Source organism: Chrysochloris asiatica, unplaced genomic scaffold, assembly GCF_000296735.1.
Source record: "Chrysochloris asiatica unplaced genomic scaffold, ChrAsi1.0 scaffold00007, whole genome shotgun sequence".
NCBI classification, from domain to species: Eukaryota; Metazoa; Chordata; class Mammalia; order Afrosoricida; family Chrysochloridae; genus Chrysochloris; species Chrysochloris asiatica.
This window is the reverse complement of record NW_006408525.1, coordinates 34792782-34805886: the sequence shown is the minus strand read 5'-3', so window position 1 is coordinate 34805886 and position 13105 is coordinate 34792782. Positions and strand designations below refer to the sequence as shown.

Genomic DNA, 13105 nt, shown 5'->3' with positions numbered 1-13105 from the left:
CAGCTTGCATCCGCGCCCTCCTCGCTCCCGCAGCGCCTCCCGGAGACGGACCGCCGCCCCGCGGCCCAGGCCAGAGCCCGGTGAGACCCGCGGCCGGGCGGGGGAGGGCGCCGAGCGGGGGCTGTGGGCGCAGGGCCGGACACCGAGCTCCTTCCTTCACCCGCAGCTCACCCCCGGGGCCCCAGGCCGATCGCGCTGGCTTTCAGTGCAAGCCTCCTGTGGAAGGGCTGAACGTCCGATGGGGCCCACGGGATCCTAGCTTTGGGGGCCGAGCGGGCCGGGGGCCGGGGAGCGCGGTGCGTGGCTGCGGCTCGGTCTGGAGGGTGGGCGGGTGCGGCTCGCGGGTGCTGTCCAGGGGCTGGCCCGAACTTCGGTGCCCAGCAGCTGCGCGCCAGGGTCAGGCTGGGGTAGCGGTAACCCGCCTGGCCCCCTTCACCTCCACCTGGGTCCCCGCCTGCTGTTGGGCATGGTGGTACGCAGGGAGTCCCACAGCCACTCTCGAATAACTTTGTTCTTCCCCTGACACATGGTTCCACTCAGGGACCCTTGCCCCTTGGGGAGCAGTGTGGGGGAGCGGGCAGGCGCAGGGAGAGGTGGGTGAGGGGCGGAAGTGGCAAGACCAAGAGCAACAGGAAATGACTTAGGGAAAGTCCCAACCGCAGCCCCCCAGCTCCCAGCCTGTAAACACCCCCCACCCTGCAGGCTGAGGAAGGGCTTCTGGGGCCGACCGACTGACTTCCCTTTGCAGAACCCAGCGGGTGTCGCGTCCCCACCCAGGGCCTCCATCACTTCTGAGGAGCCATGTTCCAGGCTGCAGGAGCCTCCCAGGCCACCCCCTCCCATGTAGGTGACAGCAGGGCGGGAGGGTCCCTTGGCAGGTGTTCGACCTGGGGATGAAGGGATGAGAAATAGTGTTTTTGTCGGCCACCTGTGCCTCCTCTTGGAAGCCTGAGATCCGGCTGGCAAACGCAGCAGTGGACAGGGGAGACCCTGAGCTAATCAGCCCCATTATCCCTGCCCCCCCAGGAAGCCAAAAGCAGCGGTGGAAACAGCACTGTGCAGCGCTCCAAGGTAGGGCCTGGGGTTGGGTGTCTGGGGAGGACAGATCAGTCACAGGTTGGGTCCCTGGCTGAGTCTGCGCCTCACAGTCCTTCAGCCTCCGGGCCCAGGTGAAGGAGACCTGTGCCGCCTGCCAGAAGACAGTGTACCCCATGGAGCGACTGGTGGCAGACAAGCTCATTTTTCACAACTCCTGCTTCTGCTGCAAGCACTGCCACACCAAGCTCAGGTGCGTCATGGTGTCGCCTGTCCCCATGTGCTTTCCAGCCCTGCCCCAGCTGACCACCGCCCCCGCTGATCCCGCTGTTCTGCTCCTGCAGCTTGGGCAGCTACGCGGCACTGCATGGCGAGTTCTACTGCAAACCTCACTTCCAGCAGCTGTTTAAGAGCAAGGGCAACTATGACGAGGGCTTTGGCCGAAAGCAGCACAAGGAGCTCTGGGCCCACAAGGAGGTGGATCCTGGCACCAAGACTGCCTGAGGTCCCACTGACCTGCCACTAGAGCCCTCTAGCAGGGCTTGGATGGGGCAGTGGGAAGGGGACTGGAGCTGGGCTTGGGTGGGGGCAGGGTGAGAAGGCTGGGGGCCCTCACTCAGTGGAGGATGATGGGCCAGGACTCTGCTCCAGAATTCTTGCATTCTCCCTCAGTGAGTAGAAGTTGAGGCAGTGTTGGGGGTCTGCTCACCACCCTGCTTCCCATTTCTTTCAGATTACCCCATCCCTCCTACTCCAAGGCCTCCTGGGAGACCCCCAAGCCCAGCTTCCCTATCTAGGTGCCTTTTCTCCAGCAAGGAGGCAGCATGCCCACCTCAGGGTCCCAAGCTCACTCACTGCCACCCGGTGCCCTGTGCACCCCCTATGTCTCCCCATCTACCTCTGTCCTACGCCTGGTCCTGAGCCACGGAGACTGGGAGGCAGGAAGCCGAGTCCTCACAGGATGCCCACCATAGCTTCGTGGGGTTGGAGATGGGGAAGTGGCCCAGCCCAGCCCTCCCCCCACAACGTGGGACAAGCCCTAGTGGGGCTGGGGACTGTCTCACAGCACGAGAGTCAAGAAGCAGGAGCTAAAGTGCTCACCAGGCTGAGAGCCAGAGACTGGCTACAGGACTGGCTGAGGCCAAACTCCTCCACCCCTTTGTTCCTGCCAGTTCTGTTATCAACCCCATTTTAAACATGTTTAAACAGATCCTGACTCTGTATTATGTGACCTGACGGGGGACTTTGTAGCAGGAAGGATTTGAGTGGCCAGTGGAAAGGGGAAGTGGGCAATAGGGTTGACTCAAAAGTCTTCTTGGCCTTGATGGGGCTTGGGGGCCTTCAGTGGGTGACAGAAATACTAGCCAGCTTGAGAAAAAGGCATACTCCTCTTGCCAGCCAGGTCTCCCTGCTGTCAAATACAGAATGGTTTTATAACCATTCCCACGTGACCCTCAGCTCGTAGCTCCATCCCATTCTGACGAGGAAGAGAAGCAGTAGGGCCTGAGAGCAAGCTTGAGGGTCAGGAAGTCAGTGGGGTTAGCGCATGGCCTCATTGCACATGCTGCTGCTGGGCCCAGAAAGCAGCAAGGAATGGTGGGAACTGCTGAAGGTTTCAGTTTACCTGTGTCCCTCCCAGTCCCTGTGCCCTTTTACCTTCTTGCTGCTGTCTCAAGCTTTGGGGAGAGATCTAGTCACAGCCATGTCCTTAAAGTCCAAGGAAAAGCTGCTATCCCCTCCAAAGAGCCCTGTGAGACAAGTTACAAGTTACAACGGGACAAGCTTGGCAGGACTGATCCCCTCCCAGAATACAGGAAGTCCTCTGGGTTGTTTCGTCTCCCCAGACTGCCCATGGAAGAGATGGTGGAGCAGGAGGGCAGACTCCTGAGGGATTGATGCCCACTGTCCATTACAGCTGAGTGACCTCACACCCATGGGCTGGAGTTGGCTATGGTAAGCACTATCCCCTGAAGCAGCAGAGCTAACTCTTAAGGAAAAATGGCAACACGGGTGTGAGGAGACTTGCAGAACACCGGGAAGGTCCTGGGAGCCAGGCACTGGTAAGGCTCCCCAAGGGAGGTGCAAAATTGGTCCTGATGCAACTACCATTAGTGGAGCTTCTGGGGGCATGATGATACCCAGCTAAGTCACCTCAGGACTCTTCCACTCAAGTGCCTGAAGCCCAAGCTTGCTGCCTGCATCAGTAGGCAGGTCCTCCCCCGATGCCACCCCCACCCAAAGCACTGCCACAGCACTCCTTGGTAGAAACGGTCCCTTTTATTTAAAGTAAGTAATGTGTGACACTGGCCTGGCTTTGCACTGCAAGCCCTCGGTCAAAATACAGTCAGATAACTATGGCTGCAGGTTTTTCTGCTCGATCCACAATTTGGACAGACCCAGAGCTTGGGGTGGGTGGGGTGGGGGGAGTGAGGGAGGGCTACTCCCAGCCCTGGCCTCTTTGTGCTGGGGTGGCCAAGGCAGACACACCCAGGGAGTGATGAGAAAATCGCCTGACCCTTCCCATAGCCAGCCTGGAGCCCCAGAATTTTTTATCTGGATTATTTAATAAAAAACAATAAGTTAAAATGAGCAACAGCTTGGTCCTGAGGGTGCTGAGCCGGCATGTCCACAGTTTTTGGCACACACACAAAATCACGGTGGTTCTGTGTTTGGAGTACAGGGTTTGTTGGCTTGTTTTCAGATTCATTTTTAGAACATGTCCCCTGTTGGGGGAGCCTGAACCAGGACAGAAAGTCGTCTGGATTCCTCACAGCGCTGGCCCCACACTATCTCCTCTTGGGGAGCAGGTCCTGGGGGTGGGGTGCAGGCCAAGAGTGCTGCACAGCTGTGATCAGGAGGAGGGGCTGCTCTCCACGCTGGGCCAGGGCAATGGGGTGGGGGTAGGGGGGTCGGCAGCGGCCGGAGAAAATGAAAATGGAGGGGCCTGGGCCCAAGTGGCACCTTGCAACACACATTTCTGTAAAACCAGCTGCTTTCATTTTCTCTTCTCTCTTGAGGCGTCCGTCACCTGTAACAGTCTAGAATTGATATATATAAAAACCATCAGATAGGATCTGAGATATAAATTAACAAGGACAAGGCCTCACATTACATGATGTGAAAAGGCTAAAAACAGCGATAGAAACTACATTCATAAAAGTGCATCGTCAACATACAATGAAGGCTTTGGCTTGTTCGGGTGCCCGTGGGGAAGTGGGCATGGCTGGCAATGAGCTGCCTGGTGCTAATCCCCAGCTCCCTGGAGACACCCTTCCCTGGGCACTGGCTTATTTTTCTTTAATGACAACTCCCAAGGAAGCTGTGTGTCCAGAGGGAGGAGCTGTAGCAATAGGCACATTTTGGAGGGGAGGGGCCGGAAGAAAGGCCCAGCGCCCAGGCTGAGGTAAATATGGCCACAACTCTAAGCTGCTTGGAGATACTGTTTCCCAACCCCACTGCCATCCATCTCCCAAGGGAGGAGCAAGAAGGGGAGGTGGCCAATTCTCCTGGGGGTGGGCCAGGCTGACTAAGTGTAGGCTGGGCGGTCTACAGACAGTGGCAGCAAGACATGGACTTGTCCTTCAGTCCAGCAGGGTTATGACTCATAGCCCACCAGGTAGGACCCCCTGGCCGTCTGATGGACAGAGGCCTGTCCGAACTGTCCATCTAAGTTTTCTCTCTAGAACGGGACATAAGCTAGGTCAGGAGCACAAGCCCCCAATCCCATCCAGCCAAGTCCCAAGCCCGCAGTGGGGTGCTCAGAGTGGAGGGTCTCCAGTTTAGAAATGGGGTACAGCATAAGAGTGACTCCAATGTATAAAACAGACCATTGCAGACAACACTGGCTCCCTCGTCCCCATCTCGGGAGGGGGACAGAGTCACGGGGGAAGGCAGGCTAGGTGCCTCCTGGCCTGAATAAGGCAGCATAACGTTGGCTTCATTCATCTTTGGTAAAGTCGGCCTAGGAGCTGAGAGGTAAGCAGCCCGGGCCTCAGCCTTGCACTGCTTGGGGGAATGCTGGCCTGGATCTCAGGGCCTGTGGTGGCCTCCAGAAACAAAATAGCATTCGGAATGAACTAACACTGTTCACACCCTGTGCAAGCCCTGGGGCCCAGACCTCAGGGCCTCGGTGCTGACAGCAGAGTCAGGACGCAGCTCCCTCAGAAGCTAGGCCATGGCACACGGTTCCTGGTCCCTTCCCTTTCACGCTGAGCTCCGAGTGCTGGAGCTCTGGTCGGACAGGCTGGGGGCTCCCAGTCCTTGAGGCTGTGGCCCCTCATCGTGGCTCTGTAAGCCCTGGGGCAGGAGGAGACCCAGCAAACGCTGGCTGGACTGTGGCTCTATGGTCCACAGCCTGGCCCAGGAGAAGCAGCAACTTTGCTGAGCCCCCAGCAGCCCCATGCCTACGCAGCAGGCGGCCGGCAGCAGCGTGGCCTAGAGCTCAGTACACAAGCTGTGCAAAGTGGTGCGTGAGCAGCTCCTCAGCCGAAGGTCTCTGGCGGGCCTCCACAAAAATGCGCCGCAGGAAGTCCCGCCCGTGTTCAGAGATGTGGGAGGGCAGCTGAGGGTTGGTAGGCTGGGTGGCAATCTTGAAGATGGCGGCCATGGCTTCATACTCGGCCCAAGGTGGCTTCTCTGTCAGCATCTCCACCACAGTACAGCCCAGGCTCCTGGAAAGAGAAGTGTCACCTGAACTGCCAGGTGCTTGGTGGTCTGCTTACCTTTAAGGAAGCTCTTTGTGATTACAGTGCACCCACCTGGATGACCCAGGATAGCCTCCCCAGCTCAAGGTACTTAATTTAATCACAGCTGCCAAGTCCCTTCTGCCCCATAAGGCCTGCAGCAGTCCCAGGTCCCAGGGATGAGTGCACACCCTTGGGAACCATTACTCACTGCTACAGCAATTAACGCGATGCTCTCTGGAGACATCCTTGGGGCCTTTCAGAAAATGGATGTGAAGTACAGCACATACCAGCCGCCCCACTCAGGAAGGGGACAGAGGCAGGATGTGTTTAGAGGTCAATCCCAGTCACATGAGTGGATGCTACTTCTTTCAGGGAGTTAGCAAACATCAGGATGTTTTGCATAGTCAAATTGTCCAGCAATAACCAAGTTTGCTCTTTGGGATAAAGACACAACCCACTTATCTGATGTGCTGCTGCTTTTGAACCCCCTCTCACCCCACACCCAGCCCACGACACAGACTGGGGGTGGAAGCCTGAGACCTGGCCTCACTTGCAGGAGGCACGTTCTTGCTCCCTCCCACCACACTGAGGCGCCCCCAAGGCTCACATCTAAGTATCAGACCAACTGCAGCCCAGACGGGAAGGGGCCCGCCTGCATCGCCAGTGCTCACCATACGTCTGCCTTCCTTCCATAGCCCTCACCGCTGATCACCTCAGGGCTCATCCAGTACGGTGTGCCCGTTACTGAGCGCATGCCAGTCCCCGACATACAGATGGTCTGCAGGCGCTTACTGGCCCCAAAGTCCCCCAGCTTCACGTTCCCAGCAGAGTCTCGAAGGATGTTGGCTCCTAGAGTGTGAAAAGGCTGCTGCTGCAATCTCAGACACTCTTCAGTTGTTTTTTTTTTTAACCACCCTCTTCCTCCCGTGGGTCCCTGAGGGCGGCTGGGAAGGGTGGAGGCTAGTGCACATGGCACCCTGTCTGTTAAAGGGAAGCTGCAGTCTTACACTATGAAATGAGTACCACCATTTTACAGTATTTTCTCTTTAATTGCTCAACCGAGCCTCACACTAGTTCCCCAGGGCAGGAAGCTCAGAATTGTTAAGTGATTGGTCTTGGAAGTGGAGCGGGAGCCTGCTCACCCTTGATGTCCCGGTGAACAATCATATTGCTGTGCAGGTACGACACACCCTCCAGGATCTGCCGGGTGTACTTGCGGGTCACGCTCTCCGTCAGGGCACCGTAGGCCTTCAGCTGGTCTTTCACTGAGCCCTATTGGTTACAGGTGGGGATGGGGGCAGGCAGGCACATTTACTAGGGGCTTCTCAGGTAACCCATGGCCCCTGTGCTCCAGGGCAAAGCAGCAATTACTCTGGCTACATCCCAGCTGTGACTGCAATGCTCCCTTGTTCACAGTCCTCCCCAGGCTGGGCCCTCTCCACATGTGTCACCTGCAGGCACAGGGAACCCACCCCAGGCATGTACTCCATGAAGATGGTCAGTGTCTTCTCAGCGCGGTCCCGCAGGCAGCCGTAGTACTGCACGATGCGCTCATGCTGCAAGTTCTTCAACAGCTGGATCTCACACTCCAGAGCGCTCACCTCCTGGGTAGGGCAAGAGGAGGTGTCCACACTCAAAGAGGCTGGGTGGTTCCTCCTTTAGTGCCCTGCCCTGTGACTAAAGCTCTGGGGTTCCTTCCTGGGCCCTGAGCGATGTCCCAGCAGAACTCTTCTTGTTACTGGTCACCACTGTTTGGGCTCCTTGGGGCATCAACTCACAGTCCTGTACATCCGATCCCCCCACCCAGGCCCAGGGAAGTTGCACGAGTGAGGAAGCAACCTTGAGTGTCTCAAGCAACTGCTCTATTTGGTGAAGGAGGCGTTTTCGCTGAAAAGGGGTCTGTCATGGGGAGAGTGGTACCTTGCTTGTCTCAGGACTGTCTGGGTCAAACTGGACCTGCTTGGAAGCAAGTTCACGCCCCGTGTCGACGTCATAGCACAGATAAACCCGGCCAAAGGCACCCTGGCCCAGAAGTTTCCCCCGGCGCCAGTTGGCGGGGGCACTAGGAGCTACATGAAAGCAGAAGGAAGAGTGTTACTTCCTGTCCCTTCTTTCTCAGAATCCTGCCTCATTCCCAGAGGGCTCTACCCTGCTCCACACCACTGTCTCTCAGGACAGCACCTCCACCCCAACCTGGACCAGGTGTGGTACCCTATTCATCTAAGGTCACAGTCAAATGTTCTGTGCTCATCAAATGCCTTCACTTCCAGAACCCATAAAGATCTTAACATGGGATTAAAGATGATGCGGCTCTGGCAGAGAGGAAAGTGGTCATCACACAACACCAGAGTCACTACTTCTTGTCCACTTCAAGGCTCTCCAGGGTGGTACGGATGGGCCAGAGCAGCTTTTGCTGAGCCTAGCAGCCCAGCACACTCCCCCACCCCCAATCAAGGTGGCTCCTCACACTTGGTTGGCACGTTCCTCTCCTGCACAGAAAGGGCGTTCTCGCTGTCTGCACTCCGCAGGCGTCCGCGGGGGTCCAGGTACTGCACGGCCAGACCCATGTTCTCGCCATTTGTGCTCAGAGAGCGGCTGGAGGGCACCAGGGTGAACAAGTTGCCTTGATGGCGGCGTATTCTTGGAAATGTTCTCCTGCCTAAAACGATGCACAGGCCAGAGCAGAGCAAGTCAGGCTGCTGCATGTGAGGTGGGATGTGCAGGACAGGTCCTCACTAGAGGCAACAGACCATACCAATGCCAGCCTATCCTCTGTCCTCCCCGCAGACGCATGCTGCCCTAAGTCCGAGAGAGGGCAAAAAGCAGGGGTTCAGGAAGCCCTGTCACCTCCAGGCCTCAATCGGTCACCCTGGACCACCTGCTTTCAGAGCCTCGGCAGGCAGGCGCTCTACCGCACCTGCTGCTGAGGGTAGAAGAGAGCACTTGAGAGCTGGCGGCCCTGCAGCATGCCCTGGACTCTAAGGACAGCTCCCAGAGTTAGCACCGCAGCCTCTCTGTCTTCTCTGTCTTGAGAGCCTCACATCAACAGCACAATTCCTCCAGAATAAAGAAAGCACAGCCCTGTCTGGAGTGCCTGGGCCCAGCCCCGCCCTTCCCAGAGGCAGCCAGTAGAGGGCAGTGTGGAGGCGGACTCACCGTCATTGTAGTCCTTGTGGTGCACAGACACGTGGTAGCGCCTGGGGTAGGTTCCACCTTTGATTCCTTTGTCATAGAGCTGAGTTTCCCGATCTGAGTAGCATAGGGGAGTCACCGGTTCAGTGTGGGTCAGCACCATTAAGCCCTCAGCAGTGGCCTACCACAGCTCAGAGCGTCCAAAGCAGAGCAGCTGCTGCAACAGGCAGACACCTTGCACTACTCAGCCCAGACGAGGAACTCACCTGAATACTCCTGCCTGTTGTCTGGAAAACTCTGGGCTCGGGACATCCGTGATTTCCGGAATGATGGGCTGTAGAAAACAAAACCAATCACAAAATACACTTCGGTGTCCTTCCAAAGAAGTCCACCAGGCAGAAGGCAGGCTGCCCAGAGGGACCCCTGACTTGAAACCCAGGTGTGTGACTCCAAAGCCTGAGCCTTTGCTACTAAATTAAGTATCTTCCATTTAGACTAATTACTTGCACCCCATCAGAGAAGCAGAGGTTTTGGGACACACCCTAAGCTCCTGAGTCCTCTTTGGTGGGGCCAGGACTAGATTTCAGTCAGCTGGTTCCTGATCCCTGAAGAGAAGACGAGTACCCTGAGCTCATCAGGCCAGGTCCCAAAGAAGTCAGCCCAGATTGCTGGGTTTCACCCCCAAGGAGAAGAAAAGGGTTCAGAGCATTCTATAGGGAAGAAGAGAAACTCAAGAACAGAGAAGTGGGTAAATGTATCTCTCCTTCCTAGCAACTACCTGAAGGGCCCTTTCCTTCACATACCTTCTAAGAGCCACAGGCCAGGAAGCCCACTGCCCCCTACTTCCCAACAACTCAACCTTCTGCAAAGGACCCTCACCCCAATGGAGGGAGGGCCAGGCCCCAGGCTGCAAAGTTTAGGAGGTAGTCCACAGCCAGGCCTGTCATGGCAGAGCCCTCAGTTTGTGGCACTTTGACCTGTGTCCTCTTGCTCCTCTGGGTCGAGAGCAAGCCTACAAGCTACCAACAAGTAGCTCTGACTACATTCTGTGGTATCCAGAGAGGAGACAGAACTCACTCATCAATCACACATCTGCTAGGAAAGACAGCACAAATTCGGCCAAGGTCACAAGTTCAGTACCCATGTGGACAATCAGTCCACAACCACAGCCCAGATCCCAGTCAGATATGATCAAATGGTTTTTTGGTCTTAACAAGTTTAGGTGAGAGCTGGCTGGATCAGGAGCCTAATCCAACTCCACATATACCCCTGGTGATAAATAAATCCAATCCGCAGAGCCACATGAGTGCAAAGCAGAGAAAGAGGTTTACACACCAAGTAGGCTGGGTGGTAAGCTAGGCAGTCTGGACATTTTGTTTCTGGTCTTTGTCTCCTAGTTTCTATTCCACCAGAAAAAGATGAAGAGCGAGAGAAAAATAAAAGTAAAGTAATTTCATTTGCTACCCAAAACACAAAAGGTCCAGTGCTCTGCAGCCCACATTACTGCAGTGAGTCCAAGAATGGAAGAGTGAATATGTAACGTGAAACACCAGACCATGTAAAGCACTGAATAAACGAGCTATTATTACATTTACATAACCACAGATGATTGAGAAGTCAAGGTGACAGCTTGGAAGCCCAGAGGCAGTCTCTCCTAGAAGCACGATGTTAACCCCGGCAGGGGCTGTGGACTAGGGTCTAGAGCAGGGGCACACTGGCTGACCCTACTCCCTCAGCCCATCATTTCCAGAAATGCCAATGGACTAGCCCCCAACCTATGCACAGTCCCATACCTGTCTGCCGACCTGTCCAAGGACTGGCAGCTTCCCGACAAGGAGTTTTCCGCACTGCTCAGAGGATCCAGCATCTGCAAGGCAAGTCACATGATACAACCACAGCCCCTTCCAGATCCCAGCCAGGTGACCCAAGCCTGGCCACGGCCAGCAAGGGGTCGCTCTGTGAAAGCACGAGAGTGGAGTGGGAAGGCCAGTTAGGAAGGTGCCATTCTTCCCCTGGGTTGGATGGCAAGTATCCAGAAGGGAGCTAAGCGTCTGGCTGGCATCCTAAGGCGCTCTGCCAGGCGAGCAAAGCGGAGATGCTGCTGCTCTTGTTGGCACTTTCTTGGCTCAGTAACGCTGGTGCTCAGCACTGGAGATGGTACTACCATGCCGGGGTTTCCAGGGAGTCTGGGTGGGACGAAAGGCTTCTGTTTACACTCTGCAATTGGTAATCTACAAAGACCAGTATTGCCTGGTTTCCCAAGCCAGCAACTACAGGTGACTTGTCCAAAGTCAGGATTAGTTAGTGCACACCGTTAGAACCAGAACAATAAACTCCTAGGTTCTGGTTCCACTGCAGAGCCGACGGTACCTACAGGTACCAGGCTTCTCTGGTCCTATGTCAAATACAGCTAACAAAAAAATCTGCAGAATAGCTCTTTCTCTAACTGATCTCCTGAGGATCCTCCCCTTCCTGTTCCCTCTATGGGGCAGCCTTCATTATCAGCATCGTCTTGATCTGAGCTCCAACGTTGAATGTTACATAGGAAAGCAAAGTGTCAGAGTTAGGAAAACTCACAAACTAGTTCTAACATTGGTTCCCAACTCAAATATCTCTTTCCATTTAATACTAGAGTCCATCTCTATCAATAATTTGAAATGCTTTAGGTCAGAATGTCATAAAAAACTGCCAATGAAGGTAAATTAATTGTAAAGTAAAACTATGATTCTGACTAAGGATACAGAATTCCCTGAGGTGGACTAAGCCATTATAGGAAAAAATTGTTCTCATTTTACCAACTGTGTATTGGGCAAAGTTGGACCAGTTCACAGAAGAAAAGAAACTCAACAAGTGAAACAGCAGGTGTGAGACATGTGGAAGAATACTGAAAGCTCCAAAAAGGCCCTGGGAAAAACTGCTAAATGCCATGAACGCTTCTGCAGAAAGAAATGACGCTCTTTACGACAGTGCTGTTGAAGTTAAAGAGAAATGCACTGTACTATCAGGACTTCTGTTAGAAAAATTAACCTAAAAATTAACATGAAAGGTGATCTGTTTACTCTGGAAATTAGCACGTAGACGCAGCTTATTAGCTAAATCTGATGAAAGAATAAAAACAGTAAACTTAGTTTTGTTTTTCAAGAATGTCCCAATCGACTGTTCTGTCACTATCTACCGTGTCCCTCTGGTTCCTGCTGAGTGCATGTACCCAGAGGCTAGCTTTCATGAATTAGTCTCCTCAGCTCCAGAGGAGGGTCACTGACCAGTAGGACTAGCAGTCCCCGTGCTCGCCTTTCTTGGACTTGTTCTAAAAGTCTGAGTTACCAGGAATTGAGTACTCTAGTGTCCCCAGGGTCAGACAAATACAGGAAAAAAGTGACGGGGCCTGGATGTGAGAGCACAGGGAAGGGCAAAGACCAAGGCAACTGAACTCATTTGCAAACTCTGAGATTTTGCACCCCAGGAACAGCTGATATGAAAAAGCGAAAGGACATTAAAACCCCACATGAGAGCTGACCCTGCAGGACATGGTTTCAAACCTGATTTACCTGGAAGGCAGTACACAGGAGAGAGAAGCAATAGCTAAAAGGCTTCTTAGAGCCCACATCGTGTAATTCAGTGTACAGATTAGCCATCGAGGGCAAAATAAAGTGACAAGAATCTGATTTTTATAAGATCCCACTATGTTGCTGCTGGCTTTCTACTACACATTTTACCATTAAAAAGGGTCCTCTTCTCAGAGCCACGTCACAGACATGTGTAAGAACAGGAGTTCCCTCTCACAATCAAGGCAAGTCCATTGAAAAGACTGCAAACAGAAGGTGGGTTTCCTCTTGCTGAGTTCATTAGGCCACATAGCCATTCCCACCAAGTTGGCTGCTGGTTAAAAACCCACCAACTACCATGGTGAACCCCAGTGGGGAACACACCCTAAGGTGTCCAGAGAGTCACACTTTTCAGTGATCCCCACCCCCTGAGTGCAGCTAGACGTTGTGACTTGCTTCTAGCTAACCGCTTATGGAGGAGAGCTGGGACAGGCACTCCTGTGATGGTATTACTACAGACTCCATCTTGCAGACGGCAGCGCGAGGTGCCAGAGGTGAGTGGCCATGTCTGCGTGGGCCATGTAGCCTTCCAAGAGTGAGAGGCCATGTCTGAGTGGGCCATGTAGCCTTCCAGAAGTGAGCAGCCATGTCTGAGTGGGCCATGTAGCCTTCCAGAAGTGAGCGGCCATGTCTGAGTGGGCCATGTAG

General features: G+C 54.5%; 2 protein-coding genes across 2 annotated transcripts in view; one reads left to right on the top strand and one right to left on the bottom strand.

Moving 5' to 3' along the window:
* The first annotated feature begins 801 nt into the window (after nt 1-801).
* Nucleotides 802-1539, top strand: LIMD2 (LIM domain containing 2). Its single transcript, XM_006833569.1, has 4 exons — nt 802-843; nt 1027-1071; nt 1149-1288; nt 1380-1539. Exons 1-4 carry the CDS (start codon nt 802-804, stop codon nt 1537-1539), a joined length of 387 nt encoding a protein of 128 aa, XP_006833632.1.
* Nucleotides 1540-5109: 3570 nt separating this feature from the next.
* MAP3K3 (mitogen-activated protein kinase kinase kinase 3) overlaps nt 5110-13105 on the bottom strand; it is a 64856-nt gene continuing 56860 nt past the window's right edge. Inside the window, exons 8-16 of the mRNA XM_006833568.1 lie at nt 10646-10719; nt 9119-9186; nt 8877-8969; nt 8188-8379; nt 7641-7789; nt 7193-7324; nt 6863-6992; nt 6392-6569; nt 5110-5705 (exon numbers count right to left, since the gene is read on the bottom strand). Coding sequence (XP_006833631.1) covers nt 5477-5705; nt 6392-6569; nt 6863-6992; nt 7193-7324; nt 7641-7789; nt 8188-8379; nt 8877-8969; nt 9119-9186; nt 10646-10719 — 1245 coding nt within the window. The 3' untranslated portion in view covers nt 5110-5476. The remainder of the gene's footprint in view (nt 5706-6391; nt 6570-6862; nt 6993-7192; nt 7325-7640; nt 7790-8187; nt 8380-8876; nt 8970-9118; nt 9187-10645; nt 10720-13105) is intronic.

Excerpts from the sequence above, each read along its gene's own strand:
- LIMD2 (XM_006833569.1), top strand. The coding sequence starts at position 802 with ATGTTCCAGGCTGCAGGAGCCTCCCAGGCCACCCCCTCCCAT. Across the intron at positions 1,072-1,148 it reads GCACTGTGCAGCGCTCCAAG|TCCTTCAGCCTCCGGGCCCA; the intron begins GTAGGGCCTGGG and ends TGCGCCTCACAG. Across the intron at positions 1,289-1,379 it reads CACTGCCACACCAAGCTCAG|CTTGGGCAGCTACGCGGCAC; the intron begins GTGCGTCATGGT and ends CTGCTCCTGCAG.